Raw genomic sequence first — 17,355 nt, 5'->3', positions numbered from 1 at the left:
TTTTGTTTGAAAAATATTCTTCGTGGTATGATAGCTGGTGACGTGATGAACGGAACAAATGTCTGGAATTACTTCATAATTACTTTCTATCCGCCCAGCGACGAACGATTGTTTTGTAACAACAGATTCACATTTGCTTGAACGTCCCCCGTTTTTTTTAACAAGTACCAGTCGACAAAGCAGCATAAAACGACGAGCCGACTAACGACATATCGCATTCTCGTGACTACTTTTTCACGCCGTATTGAACACCTAAACGTGTGTGGGGATGTGTCCCACAGATGTCGACTTTTCACGAAAGTAAAAAATAAAAATAAACCTTATCTATCACCCGGCGCAGCTGAGAACGCAATCGTGACAGATGCTCCGTCACTTAACGTTCTGTCGGTAGGTCCCATTGGACGTACATTTGGACGGTCTTGCGGTTACCAGTTACCGACGGCATCATCAAAAAGGTTGCCCTTAGTACGTGATACCCTTTTTCCAAATTAATCGGATAATCTATCGCTCCAAAGATGGAACGACGCAACGTAGTAGTATAATTATATAAACGTAATCTGTGACTTTTCAAATGCGAACTAATGTCTGTTGAAACAAATGATTTTTTTTTTTTTTTTTTTTTTTTTTTTTTTTTTTTTTTTTTTTTTTTTTTTAGGGATCTTGCCTACCTCACTGTCTTCTCTCGTAGCTTCCGATGTAGGCGCACGATTAGAAGGAGGTGCGGTATTTCTAGCGTCTGCATATTTTTTGTCAGTATATCAGTTAAAATCCATCATTGTATGTACCTCGTCCTAGCCCGTATTTATCTGCTTCAGTATTAATTTGAGACGATGCATTGTGCAAGACTTGATAACGTCATGCAACTGATCGGCCGCCATTGTTGCAGCTTATATCTTTTCATGATTTACAAAATCCGGTGATTCAAACTTTTATTGTCGGTACAATGTCTATCGTAATCCTATTAATGATTGACCTCGAAAATCAGTAACGCCGATTTTAAAGCAATTTTTTTTTTAATTTCGTTTCCAATATCAAAACGTCTCGTCTTTCCAATTGAAAGAAAATCAGCCCTCGGTCACTGTTTTTAACAAATTAACCTGGTTTCGACCCTGCTACCAGTGTCTTCCTCAGAATTTAAAACAAAGAATGGTCTATATTCTATAACATGATCACAGAATTAAGACTAAAAAGTATGATAGAGTACAGAACAATCAATACCGTCTGTCGATCGTTGCTATTTTTTGATCTTTCGTTGTCAACTAATCCTTTAAATTCTTTCTGTCTAATATGTCATTCCCATTCATTTTTATAGGTTTCTGACGAAAGCTCTCTAAACTACCGGTACCTCTTTTTGTGCGCCGGTCGCGGTGGCCGAGCGGTTCTAGGCGCTTCAGTCGGGAACCGCGCGACCGTTACGGTCGCAGGTTCGAATCCTGCCTCGGCCATGGATGTGTGTGATGCCCTTAGGTTAGTTAGGTTTCTGCATCTACATCCACACTCCGCAAGCCACCTGACGGTGTGTGGCGGAGGGTACTTTGAGTACCTCTATCGGTTCTCCCTTCTATTCCAGTCTCGTATTGTTCGTGGAAAGAAATATTGTCGGTATGCCTCTGTGAATGCTCTAATCTCTCTGATTTTATCCTCATGATCTCTTCGAGAGATTTACGTAGGAGGGAGCAATATACTGCTTGACTCCTCGGTGAAAGTATATTCTCGAAACTTCAACAAAAAGCCTCTACCGAGCTACTGAGCGTCTCTCTTGCAGAGTCTTCCACTGGAGTTTATCTATCATCTCCGTAAAGCTCTCGCGATTACTGAATGATCCTGTAACGAAGCGCGCTGCTCTCCGTTGGATCTTCTCTCTCTCTTCTATCAACCCTATCTGGCACGGATCCCACACTGCTGAGCAGTATTCAAGCAGTGGGAGAACAAGTGTACTGTAACCTACTTCCTTTCTTTTCGTATTGCATTTCTTTAGGATTCTTCCAATGAATCTCAGTCTGGCATCTGCTTTACCGACGATCAAATTTATATGATCATTCCATTTTAAATCACTCCTAATGCCTACTTCCAGATACTTTATGGAATTAACTGCTTCCAGTTGCTGACCTACTATATTGTTGCTAAATGATAAAGGATCTTTCTTTCTATGTATTCGCAGCACATTACACTTGTCTACATTGAGATTCGATTGCCATTCCCTGGACCATGCGTCAATTCGTTGAAGATCCTCCCGCATTTCAGTACAATTTTCCATTGTTACAACCTCTCGATATACCACAGCATCATCCGCAAAAAGCCTGAGTGAACTTCCGATGTTATCCACAAGGTCATTTATGTATACTGTGAAAAGCAACGGTTCTACGACACTCTCCTGCGGCACACCTGAAATCACTCTTACTTCGGAAGACTTCTCTCCATTGAGAATGACATGCTGCGTTGTAAGTTAAGTTGTTAAGTGGTTGTTAAGTATTTCTAAGTTCTAGTGGACTGGAGATCTTAGATGTTAAGTCCCATAGTCCTCAGAGCCATTTTTTTGAAGGTGAGGGAAGTGTGCCAGCCAGTCTGAGTGCTGTGGCACTCATGCCAATGCAAGGGTTGCGAGCCAAGTTATTGTCCACCCCTGCCTTAACTTTTCTAGTCTTGATAAAGGCCTCAATTCGTCGAGGAAGAGTGTCCCCGGTGTTTTCAACGTATCCATCTGATGCCACTCTAGGATAATTATGTCTCCTGGAGCCACCAAATTGTGTGGATGTCGTCGATTGCTATGTTTCACACACAATTCCAAATAGTCTCAGACATTTTCCACAGTACTAAGATCCGATGAATGAGATTTTCACTCTGCAGCGGAGTGTGCGCTGATATGAAACTTCCTGGCAGATTAAAACTGTGTGTCCGACCGAGACTCGAACTCGGGACCTGCCTTTCGGGGGCGAGTGCTCTACCAACTGAGCTACCGAAGCACGACTCACGCCCGGTACTCACAGCTTTACTTCTGCCAGTACTTCGTCTCCTACCTCGGTCGGGCACAGACTTTTAATCTGCCAGGAAGTTTCATATCAGCGCACACTCCGCTGCAGAGTGAAAATCTCATTCTGGAAACATCCCCCAGGCTGTGGCTAAGCCATGTCTCCGCAATATCCTTTCTTTCAGGAGTGCCAGTTCTGCGCGGTTCGCAGGAGAGCTTCTGTAAAGTTTGGAAGGTAGGAGACGAGGTACTGGCAGAAGTAAAGCTGTGAGTACCGGGCGTGAGTCGTGCTTCGGTAGCTCAGTTGGTAGAGCACTTGCCTGCGAAAGGCATAGGTCCCGAGTTCGAGTCTCGGTCGGGCACACAGTTTTAAACTGCCAGGAGGTTTTAAGATCCGATGGTTAATCGGATCGATCGACCTTCGATAGGATGCCTGAGTGCAGTCAAACCAGGATCGTATGTGTGTAGCTCTGAAAAGATGGCTTTTGTCACCTTGGAAGACAAGAATGTCCGCAGAAAAAGAAAGGACAATACTTGGTCATCGAGGCTGTTGAGATAAACATCCTGATTCAGGTTTACAGTAACCTGAATCAGTGGGCCCATGTCACTGTATGAAACATACCTCTAAAATGTCACAGAACAACCACCTCTGATCTGAACTGCATCTTCCCTTCACCGCAGGCTGGACGCACCACTGGGTCATCGGAACACTCGACGTCTCGCATCATTTGAAAAGAGGCAATATCGCTGCTCCTCTGGCCGCACGATACGCCTGCAGTCCACTAAGTTCAGTCTCTATGTTGTTTGGCCCACTGAAGGCTTCGAGTTTTATGTTCAGTTTGAGACAATAGCTTCTTGCGAAATATGCAACTCCAAGTATCCACTGCATACAGTCTTCTTTGCAATGTTCGATGGGAAACTGGTTCGGATGGACCTCCACTCATTGAAAGCAGTTCCTGTCTGGTTCGAAAACAGATCTCATTGACAAGGCCTGATACTCATCAGATAAAACTGTGCCCAGAACACCGGACTTAGCTATTGTTGTTTAAACTTTGTCTGGTTCATTGCAAAAAAAAAAAAAAAAAAATGGTTCAAATGGCTCTGAGCACTATGGGACTTAACATCCGAGGTCATCAGTCCCCTAGAACTTAGAACTACTTAAACCTAACTAACCTAAGGACATCACACACATCCATGCCCGAGGCAGGATTCGAACCTGCGACCGTAGCGGTCGCGCGGTTCTAGACTGAAGCGCCTAGAACCGGGTTCATTGCAAGCCCATAACTTGAGAGAATTCAAAAATTAATTAAAGACTTACGACTGTTCGAGAAAAGACAACAAGAACGCTTACTGGCCGTAGTTTGTCTCACACCCCGACCCACGTTCCAGAGGCGGTGCCTTGCTTCTGATCGACTGGAATCTGCACGCCAGCAGTGCAAATGGATGTCCACTGAGCAGCGACAGGTGAAATACGCGTCTATCCTTGGCGCCATATCGACCCCTACATGCAGTTTGTTTTGCCTCAACACGATGGAATGTAGCACAAACACTGTGCTACGTGCCATACAGCTTGCAGTGTACGTTGGAACTCCAAGAGCACTAGGATGAGTTTACCGTATTATCCTGGCCATCAAAGTCCCTGGATTTAAACGCAATGGAGAACCTGAGGCACCATATGGATCGTGCTGTTCGAGCAATGGATCCTCAACCGAGAGACATGGCGCAGATGCCTGGTCACTGCGCTGGAGCCGGCATATGCGTGGCTCCACAGCTCTGTCGGCGCTTTCCAGAACCTCACGGACTCTCTTCGTGTACGCCCCGCATCAGTCCGCGCTGCGAAAGAAGGTTATTCAGGCTTTTGTGCAAATGATTAGCTTTTCAAAGCATTCACACAAGGTTGGCAACGGTGGCGACACCTACAACGTGCTGAAATGAGGAAAGTTTCCAGCCGATTTCTCACACACAAACAGCCCGGCGTTGCCTGGTGAAACGTTGTTGTGATGCCTCGTGTGAGGAGGAGAAATGCGTACCATCACGTTTCCGACTTTGATAAACGTAGGATTGTAGCCTATCGCGATTGCGGTTTATCCTATCGCGACATTGCTGCTCGCGTTGGTCGAGATCCAATGACTGTTAGCAGAATATGGAATCGGTGGGTTCAGGAGGGTAATACGGAACGCCGAGCTGGATCCTAACGGCCTCGTATTACCAGCAGTCGAGATGACAGGCCTCTTATCCGCACGGCTGTAACGGATCGAGCAGCCACGTCTCGATCCCTGAGTCAACAGATGGGGACGTTTGCAAGACAATAACCATCTCCACGAACAGTTCGACGACGTTTGCAGCAGCATGAACTATCAGCTCGGAGACCGTGGCTGCGGTTACCCTTGACGCTCCGTCACAGACAGGAGCGCCTGTGATGGTGTACTCAACGACGAACCTGGGTGCACGAATGGCAAAACGTCATGTTTTCGGATGAATCCAGGTTCTGTTTACAGCATCGTGATGGTCGCATCCGTGTTTGGCGACATCGCGGTGAACGCACATTGGAAGCGTGTATTCGTCATCGCCATACTGGCGTATCACCCGGCGTGATGGTATAGGGTGCCATTGATTACACGTCTCGGTCACCTCTTGTTCGCATTGACGGCACTATGAACAGTGGACGTTACATTTCAGATGTGTTATGACCCGTGGCTCTACCCCTCATTCGATCCCTGCGAAACCCTACATTTCAGCAGGATAATGCACAACCGCATATTGCAGGTCCTGTACGGGCCTTTCCGGGTACAGAAAATGTTCGACTGCTGCCCTGGCCAACACATTCTCCAGGTCTCTCACCAACTGAAAACGTCTGGTCAATGGTGGCCGAGCAACTGGCTCGTCACAATACGCCAGTCACTACTCTTGATGAAGTGTGGTATGGTGTTGAAGCTGCATGGGCAGCTGTACCTGTACACGCCATCCAAGCTATGTTTGACTCAATGCCCTTGCGTATCAAGGCTGTTATTACGTGAAAATTTATTACGTGAAAATGTAGTCACATGTCAGCTCTAGTATAATATATTTGTCCAATGAATACTCTTTTATCATCTGCATTTCTTCTTGGTGTAGCAGTTTTAATGGCCAGTAGTATAGTTGTAGATTTATGTCAGGGACACTGCGATAGAAGGTAGTATAAAGCTTATGTGATCACAACTATTCTGTTTGGATGATTTAACTGAGAAATGTGACAGCTAAATTGTAAATTGCTTTCCTTATTAACAGTTATTCTGTTTGGATCATTTAACTGAGAGATACGATAGCTAAATTGTAAGTTGCCTCTCTTATTAAAGATTGTAACTCTGTTTGGCGTATCGTACAGCCTCTCCTTGGAGACACTACCTCAGCGAGAAGTGAGGAACTTTGTAATACTTTGGCAATCAGAACTAATCATTGAACACTATACGAACATTTGACTGATACGAGACTGATTTCAAATGGCTCTGAGCACTATGGGGCTTAACATCTATGGTCATCAGTCCCTTAGAACTTAGAACTACTTAAACCTAACTAACCTAAGGACAGCACACAACACCCAGCCATCACGAGGCAGAGAAAATCCCTGACCCCGCCGGGAATCGAACCCGGGAACCCGGGCGTGGGAAGCGAGAACGCTACCGCACGACCACGAGATGCGGGCGAGAGACTGATTTATTCTGCAGTTTCTAACAAGAGCGTCGTTGCTTCGGTATGAATGCTATTAGTGGGAGTGCGTGGTTTTAGTGAAGTGAATTGTAAAAGTAATTGAGAAACGTTATTTGTGCCGAAAATGTACATCCAAAGAAGTGCTTATTGCTTATAACGCACTAGGTGGCAATATTTGTGACTTTGCTGCATGTAAATACAGTTGAGCAACTTTTCACAAGGCTTACTTCATTTACTTAGTGAATCTAGATGTTAAGCATCTTAACAGATAATAAAAAGGACTTTAGTGAAACGCCCAGTTCTTTCGATTTCCTGCACCTTTTCTTGACTGAGTTTAAAAAGAAGGGACAGACCACACACATCTACAAGAATCTTATTAAAACTGTTTATCCGCGTAACGTCGACGTGGCAACCATAGATATTGTCCACTCAGAAATACAGACTTATATCCAAGTAACGATCTAAGCAAAAACAAAAAATCTGCATTTTGCTAGGTAAAGCGTTCTTAGCTCTTCAGAGTCGATTTATCTATCGTGCATACGAAAACAATTACGCAAAAATGTAATAACTTGCACGGGTAGAAAAAAGCATCTGAGTTTCCAGAGATAAGAAATCTAACAAATGAAAAATTATTGCCGAAACCTGACTAATGATGAGCAAATGTACAAATTACATTGAAAATAACGACCAAAACCATGTTTGTAGTCTGAAAAAAGATAAAATGTAAAACGTCCTTGAAAACTACCTCAGAAGCAACAAGGATAGATAGGAAAAGCGTTATACATGAACTGTTATGATTTACAGAGGAGTTCAGAGCGATTAAAAGTACATTCACGAGCGTCTCCCTGTGTATGATCGAGACGCTGTCAGTATTACATAGGAATGTGAGTACCATCTACGAAACTTCCTGGCAGATTAAAACTGTATGTCGACCCAGACTCGAACTTGGGACCTTTGCCTTTCGCGGGCGAGAGCAAGGTGCTGGTGGAATTAAAACTGTAAGGAGGGGTCCTGAGTTGTGCTTAGGTAGCTCAGTAGGTGCATGGTGGCCTAGCGTGTTCGATCAGAGGATTAACTGCCCTCTCTAACAAAAAAGAAAGAGTGAATGGATCAACGATGAACTTCAACAGGCGTAACGGGACATCCGCCCCGAGCAAACGCAGCGAACCATACCGAACAAAATGAGAGTAACAAAAAAAAAAAAAGGTCGTTAAGCACTTGCCCGCGAAAGGTAAAGGTCCCGAGTTTGAGTCTCGTTCGGGCACACAGTTTTAACCTGCCCGAAAGTTTCATATCAGCACGCGCTCCGCTACAGAGTGAAAATTTCATTCTAGTACCATCTACATCTGTATTCTGCGAACCTTCCATTTGTATAAGGAACTCGGGGAATAAATATTGCTTATATGCCTCAAATGTCACAGTCAGAAAACCGGTATTTACAATTTCCTAAACAACTTTTTGGCAACTGTCAAGCGTCTACTTTAGTGTGCTTGGCAGTTGACACTTTTCAGATACTTCATTATAGTCTTTCGCGGGACAGGCGACACTATCCGTGTACTATTGGGACGTTAAAATTGCGTACGGGAGCACGAATCGAAACCGGAATATTGTTTGGTGTCTTATCAATGGAACTACCCGTATACGATCCACAACCCGCCAGCATAGCTTAACTTCAGTCAATATCTCTCCCCTAGTTTTCAAACTTTGCGGAAGCTGGACTAGCACTCTGCACAAAAGCGGCATCTGCTGCCAATAATGGAACATTGATTGTGGAGGTCAAGTTACCGAGTTCAAATCGCGGTGCGGTAGACAGTTTTCATCTGTTTCGAAGTTTCAAAACAGTAAACACCCTTCTCCAGAGTGAATGACACAATCTGAATATGTATTGCTATCCGTAAAGGAACATACTGGAGGAAGGAAGAAGTGAAATATGCATGCAGCCTATCTTTGTGTCACAGCTTTGGTATACATCTGTTATATAACCGAAAAGCAGTTTACTGGAGTATGTTTGTTTTTGGTTGGAGTCTATGGTGCACGTTCTAGGCAGAAATGAGAAAAAAGCGTTTTTTTTTATCAGGATGAAAAAGGAATATTTTGATGTTGGTAACAATGGCACTGATGAGTAGAGATATAAAAGACAGTGAAGTAGCATAGTGAGGAAGTTTGTTTCGACGATCGTATTGACAACAGCGTTGAGAATATGCGAAGTTTGCAGATTATGTCGTGCAAGAATTGTTGTGCTACGTTTCAGAAGCCTCTATATTTCTAGTTATTTTTGTCTCGCCTAACAGGAAGAGGTCCGTGTTTTCTGTTGTATAGCGACCCCTTAAGGAAGCAAACTATGATTCTGAAGTTTATGACTTCCAATAGTCGTTGGTTAACGGCAGCTGCAGCGCTTTTAGTAGCGTTCGTATGTAACTTTCTTCGAGGAATATAACGCCCTTCATAAACCGGGTATTTCAAGATGAAATGCGTATATGACGAGATAGTATTGACCATTCTGAAGGGATAACCACGGGTAAATTATACTCCACTACTTCCTAAATAAGCTGTTCGCATAAGTTATTCGAAATTGTTAAGTAAATGAGCAGATTTTCACTTCTCTAAACATTTCATTTTTCGCCATTGGTGGTTAAAGGGAAAATTTTAAAAACTGGCTTCCTTTTTCCGCCTTCGGTGATTACAGTAATGCTTATGATTTCCATGTAGTGGATTAATTTTTAGTGTGCTAAGCGAATATACACCGATGAGCCAGAACACTGTTATTACCATCGTCGGAACACAATACAGCACCTGTTCTGCGTAGCGTGGATTCGACAAGTCTTTGCAAGCTTTCAGGAGGCATGTGGCAAGAGATGTCTACCTACAGGTCAGCACTCCCGGTAAATTACGGACCGGTGATTTGAAGATGAGGAGCAGGCGTCGGTTAATGTCGCGTATGTGTTCCATTCGGTTCAGAGTACGCGATTTTGGTGGGCAAGACATCAACGTAAGTTCACTATCACGCCCCTCAAACAACTATAGCACAATTTTAGCCTTGTGACACGAACGTTATCCTGTTGGAAGATAGCATCGCCGTCGAGGATGCAAGTGGCTTACAATAAGTTCCACAGCTGCCATTGTGGCTTGGATTGGCTCGAGCAGTCGGTTCCCCTGGATGACGGCATATCCGGACACGACCATTAACTTGGTGAAACGAGGAACGTGATTCATGCGATAAAACGACACGGTCACATGTTTCGATGACCCAATCTCTATGGTCCCGGGGCCACTGCAACCGTTGTAACAAAAAAAAGAAAAAAAAATGTGTGTGAAATCTTATGGTACTTAACTGCTAAGGTGATCAGTCCCTAAGCTTACACACCACTTAACCTAAATTATCCTAAAGACAAACACACACACCCATGCCCGAGGGAGGACTCGAACCTCCTCCGGGATCATCCGCACAGTCCATGACTGCAGCGCCCTAGACCGCTCGGCTAATCCCGCGCGGCCAATCGTTATAGACCATGTCGTTGGCTCAACATGCGTACACGAAGGCGGAAACCAATGTTGAACAATGTGCTCTGAAGGGTGTGCTCCGTAACACCTGTGCCCACACCAGCATTGTATCCTGCCAACAGATCTGCCACAGATCGACGCCTATCTTCTTTGCAGAACGCAAAAATCTCCGACCTCCACGTTCTGTGATGGGTGGTCGTCCAACGTCTTGCTGCCTACTCATGGTTTAATCTCCTTTCCAGTACTTTCCATAGATACTTGTGACCCTGAACTGTTAGAAGAACTTGTTCTTTTAATGTGAAAATTACTTCAGAAACTAAAAGCGAAACAATGTTACTACGATTTACTTTACACCATTGCTACTAAAAATAAATTTATTTCGATTTATTGAGTTTCCTGGAAATCTTATAAAGTTCGATGCAGCTAATAAAATACTACCTGAGTACATCACCCTAAGCATAAAATGCGAGGAATACTACAGTAGGCCGGCCGAAGTCGCCGTGCGGTTCTAGGCGCTGCAGTCTGGAACCGCGAGACCGCTACGGTCGCAGGTTCGAATCCTGCCTCGGGCATGGATGTGTGTGATGTCCTTAGGTTAGTTAGGTTTAAGTAGTTCTAAGTTTTAGGGGACTAATGGCCTCAGAAGTTGAGTCCCATAGTGCTCAGAGCCAATTGAACCAATTCTACAGTAGGGGGAGGTGGAACAGATGAGAGTGTTGGCTGAAAACTGCAGGTAGTCATATTTTCTTCGCAATCGTACAAGTACTTCAGTTTTGGGACGAACGTGGTAGCATGAGAAGTAAATGAGTGGATAAGAAAGAGTAAGTAACAGCAATACAAAAGCTGCCGAGGGAGTAACAACCGCATACGTGTTATAGCTCTCAAATAAAGCAGTTGGACGCCGAGAAGACATTTTATTAGAATAGACACACATTATTTTCCGTAGATTATTGTGAATCCTCGAATTCGTAAATATGTCCGACAAAAAGACACATAATATATATGAAGATGGTATCTATTCTTTCGGGAACCGTGCATCTGGGTGGCTCAGATGGATAGAGTGTCTGCCATGTAAGCAGGAGATTCCGGGTTCGAGTCCCGGTCGGGGCGCACATTTTCAGCTGTCCCCATTGATGTATATCAACAACACCTGTCGGTAGCTAAGGGTTTCGATTTAATTGTCATTTCGTTCTTGAGAAGCTGCACGGTCATCAATGGTATCTGTTCTTTCGGGAACAGATACCATAGTTATAGGCTACACGGCCAATGACCTTCTTCTATGCGAATGCGCACGCTTTGCCAGAACTCTTATGGGACTCGTCAGCTTAGTCTGGTGCGAGTAATGAGTGAATGGGCAAATATCTATTAGGAACAGTATGAATGTAGGTTGTGGACAGTTGGGAATGTGGGTCTCACGGGAGGCGTGCAAGGGGTAAGTCCCTGCAGTCGCACCATCCTCTGTGTTCTCGGTGGCTCAGATGGACGACGAATCCACGATCACGACGGACGCTTTATTTTGCCCTGACGCTGTCTTTTTCCCCTCACAAAAAACATCGGCAATCCGCTGGATTGGAGGACACGCATGGCATTACGTGCTCTCGCGGACCTTGATATCGAGCATGGGCTACTGGCATTATCTACTAGAACAACACGAAATCATCCGACGACACTCTAAATATAAAACGCATTTTGCGAACTTTCTAGGCAGCATGTTTCATAACCCCCCGAAGCGGTGGGGAGTCCCAAGTTTACGTTGTTTCGAGGGACGGGATATTACTCCCAGTGAAATGACGAGGATGTCACTTCGGCCCTATATTTCTTTCCTTTCTTTTTCATATATGACTTTTCTTTTGGGACATTAAAATTAAATGAATACAACAAATAATATTGTTAATAATAAAAAAATACATAAATGTACAATGTTTCCTTCCTGCTGCCTCTCCCTTATCCTGTCAGGAGACGGGGACACCTTGGCCAGGCCTCCAAGTACGACCCCTGCCCACTCTGCCCCCTGACCTACTACACCTTTGAAAACAAAACAAAAAAACAGAAACAAATTTTTAAAAAGTAAAAATAGATGGATAGAGCGTCTGGCATATAAGCAGGAGATCCCGGGTTCGAGTCCCGGTCGGGGCGCACATTTTCACCTCTCCCCATTGATGTATATCAACAACACCTGTCAGCAGTTAAGGTTTCGATTTAATTATCTTTTCCAATAATATATATTTACAACAAAAATATGTATATTAATGTACATATTTGTCACCATATTTCGGATATATAATTGGAAGAAGCTTCTTACAAGTTGTGAACAGAAGTGGCTGGCAGGCGCGACCCACCTTGTGCGTGGCGGGCCCGAGCCGGCGCCGGCGCTTGTTGTAGTTGATGAGGAACTTGAGGCGGTTGCACTCGTCGAAGGAGCACTTGTCCGTCACCGAGTACATCAGCACGAACGCCTCCGCCCAGCGGATGTTCGCCTCCAGCGTCACGCACTCGCTCTCCTGCACAGAGGGCAAACCTGGCACTCCCCACGTGCTCACCCAGCGGCACAGCTGACAATGAAAAGGCGCATCTCTTAGCAGTCAAGCAGAGAGCTTATTCGAGTGGGCAGCATAGTTTGAGGGAACTGAATACACAGTGCGAAAGGTAGTCAGTAAGTATTGATTGTTATGCTTACTTACTTTACTTTTTACGCGATCAGGTCCAGATGACCGAGCGCTGCTAAAAGATTCCTCCTCCACTGGGTTCTGTTTTGTGCCTCCTGGCGCCAATCATTCTCTGTTCCAATCTGCAGCAAGTCCTCATGGATCCCATCCCTCCAGATCTTCCTCGGTCTTCCTAGTGGGCCTCTTCCATAGGGAGTATAGTGCATAGCTTTCAAAGGCCATCGGCATTTATCCTTCTCATCATCCTACAATGTTTCGTTTATTGTACATTTCGTCTAGTTCACAATTATGTCTGATCCTCCATTCTCCAGTGATCTAATCTTGTACTGGGCCAAAGATCTTCCTTAAGACTTTCCGCTTAAAAACAAGAAGATTGTTCAAGTCTTTTTTCGCACAATCCAAGTATCACAACCATACAATACTGAAGGTGGCAGCGGTAAAACACAGGGAGCGAAAGGCCATTTACAATTTGTACAGAAACCAGATGGCAGTTATAAGAGTCGAGGGACATGAAAGGGAAGCAGTGGTTGGGAAGGGAGTGAGACAGGGTTGTAGCCTCTCCCGATGCTATTCAATCTGTATATTAAGCAACCAGTAAAGGAAACAAAAGAAAAGTTCGGAGTACGTATTAAAATCCATGGAGGAGAAATAAAATCTTTGAGGTTTGCCGATGGCATTGTAATTCTGTCAGAGACAGCAAAGGACTTGGAAGAGCAGTTGAACGGAATGGACAGTGTCTTGAAAGGAGGGTATAAGATGAACATCAACAAAAACAAAACGAGGATAATGGAATGTAGTCGAATTAAATCGGGTGATGCTGAGGGGATTAGATTAGGAAATGAGACACTTAAAGTAGTAAAGGAGGTTTGCTATTTGTGGACCAAAATAACTGATGATGATCGAAGCACAGAAGATATAAAATGTAGACTGGCAATGGCAAGGAAAGCGTTTCTGAAGAAGAGAAATTTGTTAAGATCGAGTATAGATTTAAGTGTCAGGAAGTCGTTTCTGAAAGTATTTGTATGGAGTGTAGCCATGTATGGAAGTGAAACATGGACGATAAATAGTTTGGACAAGAAGAGAATTGAAGCTTTCGAAATGTGGTGCTACAGAAGAATGCTGATGATTAGATGGGTAGATCACATAACTAATGATGAAGTATTGAATAGAATTGGGGAGAAGAGGAGTTTGTGGCACAGCTTGACAAAAAGAAGGGACCGGTTAGTAGGACATGTTCTGAGGCATCAAGGGATCACCAATTTAGTATTGGAGGGCAGCGTGGAGGGTAAAAATTGTAGAGGGAGACCAAGAGATGAATACACCAAGCAGATTCAGAAGGATGTAGGCTGCAGTAGGTACTGGGAGATGAAGAAGCTTGCACAGGATAGAGTAGCATGGAGAGCTGCATCAAACCAGTCTCAGGACTGAAGACCACAACAACAACAACAGTACTACGGGTTGAAACATTGTTTTATACAGCTAGAGTTTGAAATTCCGCAAGAGACCACAAGGTGCAAGAAGTTGACTGAGACCAAAGTATGATCGATTGGCGGCTTGGATACTCGCTTTGACTTCTGCTTCACATGCTGCGACTTCTGTAAAGATTACCCCCGATATTTAAATTCACGAACCCTTCTGTGGTACCGGTTTCCGACTATCAAAGGCTGTAGTGGGTCCCTTGAAGAAGCATGAATCCTGCTCATCACCAGATATTCCGTCTTTGACTCAATCACAAGGAGTCCAGTTTTGCTTGCTTCCGCCTCCACGTTTTCACTCATCTTCATTAGTTCCGCCTTAGACCTGAACAACAGGGCCACATCATCAGCAAACGCGAGAGGTGTGATGTTCTCGCCCTCGAAGGTTTTACGAGAGACTTCTCTTATTATCTTTTCAAGTGTGAGGTTGAACAATACCGGTAACACACCATCTCCTTGACTCAATCCTGTGTTTATTAACATAAGACATAACAGTCTGGAACCGCGCGACCGCTACGGTCGCAGGTTCGAATCCTGTCTCGGGCATGGATGTGTGTGATGTCCTTAGGTTAGTTAGGTTTTGCGGAAAGTTCTAGGGGACTGATGACCTCAGGAGTTAAGTCCCATAGTGCTGAGAGCCATTTGAACCATTTGAAAGCTCTCCGTAAGTTCGTTCCCAAGCTTCACTTTGCCTTTTGAATCAGTGAGACAAATTACGACTAGGCTGACGGGTTTCTTAGGTATTCCAAACCCCGTTAGGCAGTTCCTCAGGCTCTCCGGGTGGATGCAGTGATACACCTTCTTAAAATGTATTGTTATGGCCCGAAAAAATAAAGTTTCACAATTAATTATTTCGGTTCTTTGCATGTAGGCCTACGTGTCTAGTCCTGGTTCGCAATGAAATCTCCACGCCACGCTACACTAGCACGCTGCTACAGGAACCCGACGAAAATGACACACAATAATTCGAATGAGAGGAAGTCATAAAATATCACCTCGAAAAAATAAAGCTGTGTAATTATTACCGTCTTGTTTGTTTTTAGGTATATATCTGTACATCTACTAGTACATCTACGTGACTATTCTACAATTCTCATTTAAGTGCCACGCAGAGAGTTCTTCGATCCACCTTCCGACTATTTCTCTACCATTCCACTCTCTAACAGCGCATGGGAAAAGTTATTACTGAAATCTTTCTGTATGAGGATATTGTCGGAGAGAGTTGTGGCTGTTAGTCAAGAAGTTTGTGTTTGTTTTATAGACTGGCTTAAGGCTGGACAAAATTGATGAAAATCCTTAAGGAGATAGGAATAAACTGGAGAGACGGGAGACTAATTCTCAACTTCTACCTGAGACAAAGAGTAAAGGTTCGGCTGAACTATGGAGAAACAAGCAGCGTGGAAATAGGATGAGGGGTCAGACCAGGGTGTTGTCTATCGCCGAGTCTTTTCAACCCGCATGGGGAATGGCTGGCGAGAGAAGTTTTGAAAGATTGTGAAAACTTCAGGATAGAAGGACACCTCATCAATACCATCAAGTATGCACATGACCAGGTAGTGCTTGCTAAAAGTCTCAGACAACTGAAACACATGATGAACCATTTGGTGGAATCTGGAAGGAAATACGGCATGGAAATCAACATCGAAAAATCAGAAGTGATGCGGATTTAAAAAAAGGAGAAACTTCTGAGGATAACCATCGAGAATCGAGAACTGGAGGATTTGAAACAGTTGAAGTACTTGGGAAATTTGGTGACAAAGGGTGCTCAATGCGGCAGTGAAATTCGAGCAAGAATCGCTATGGCCAAAATTGCGTTCAATAAGAAGAGGAATCTGCTGACCAGCAAGTTAAGCTCGGAATTAAGGAAGAAACTGGTGAAGTGCTACTTTTGAAGCATTGCATTGTACGGAGCACAGACGTGGACCATGATAAAAAAGGAAAAAAAAATACCTTGAAAGCTTTGAAATGCGGTGCTGGAGGGGAATGGAGAAGATCAAGTGGACCGATCGGGTGACGAATAACGATGTACTGAGAAGAGTAGGAGAGAAGAGAGACATTCTAAATACAATTTTATTTATGGATTCTTCCGCCGCTTCTTGGTAGAACAATTCCATATTGAGGGTTGAATAACACTTAGGCGGTTTTTTTGTTCTGTTGATTTTTTATTTGTATGAACTAGTTTTCGGTTTATTAGGCCATCTTCAGATAATTGCTGGCTATTGTTTACAAGGAGCTTGAGTTTTCACGAACCAAACATTCTGGACTAAGATACAGCGCACTTACATACGATCTTTAGTTGTGGTATTGTCTTTGAAGTGTCAAACGGGTCGTTTGACTTTTTGTTCTGTAAAACTGTGCTTTAACATAATAAATCACATTTTATGGTTTGTCATAACTATGCATGACAACAATAAGAATTATTTAGAATACACATTATTACAAAATTACAATTTTTTGGTATTTGTTGTGATCAGTTGCACTGGACACTAATTGTTGGTTGTACAACAGAGATGTTTCCTTTGAGGGTTACATTTTGTTATTAGAATTTTTTTTGACATTAGTGTATTAATAAATACAGTTGTGTTACAGTTAGGAATGTAAACAAAAAATGGTTCAAGTGGCTCTGAGCAATATGAGACTTAACATCTAAGGTCATCAGTACCCTAGACTTCGAACTACTTAAACCTAACTAACCTAAGGACATCACACACATCCATGCCCGAGGCAGGATTCGAACCTGCGGCCGTAGCAGCAGCGCAGTTCCGGACTGAAGTGCCTAGAACTGCTCTGCCACAACGACCGGCAGGAATGTAAACACACAAATGATATTACATTATATTGGGGGGAGTGAATTTGTTTACTATTGGGACACTTTCTGGTTAGTAGCAGGTTTACTGTATTGAGTAACGTTTAAGAGTGGTGATGTGCTCAGTTGCAATTGATCATTTAGAACCAGCTGGGGATTTAGGGCTAAGTGTTTGTTAATTTCAAGTCCTTCTAGTAGGCTGAGTTTTCTGTCTTTGTTGGCTCTATGTGGAAGTGCAGTTGAACGGAATGG

General features: G+C 43.8%; 1 protein-coding gene across 1 annotated transcript in view; it reads right to left on the bottom strand.

The window, feature by feature from the left end:
• The window catches only part of LOC124623134 (ras-related and estrogen-regulated growth inhibitor), a 202,581-nt gene that overhangs the window by 59,479 nt on the left and 125,747 nt on the right, over positions 1–17,355 (bottom strand). The window contains exon 4 of the mRNA XM_047148925.1: positions 12,496–12,657. Coding sequence (XP_047004881.1) covers positions 12,496–12,657 — 162 coding nt within the window. The remainder of the gene's footprint in view (positions 1–12,495; positions 12,658–17,355) is intronic.

This window comes from Schistocerca americana, chromosome 7 (assembly GCF_021461395.2).
Source record: "Schistocerca americana isolate TAMUIC-IGC-003095 chromosome 7, iqSchAmer2.1, whole genome shotgun sequence".
Classification (NCBI taxonomy): Eukaryota; Metazoa; Arthropoda; class Insecta; order Orthoptera; family Acrididae; genus Schistocerca; species Schistocerca americana.
Note: the sequence above shows the minus strand (reverse complement) of the source record. Positions and strands in the feature narration are given on the sequence as shown.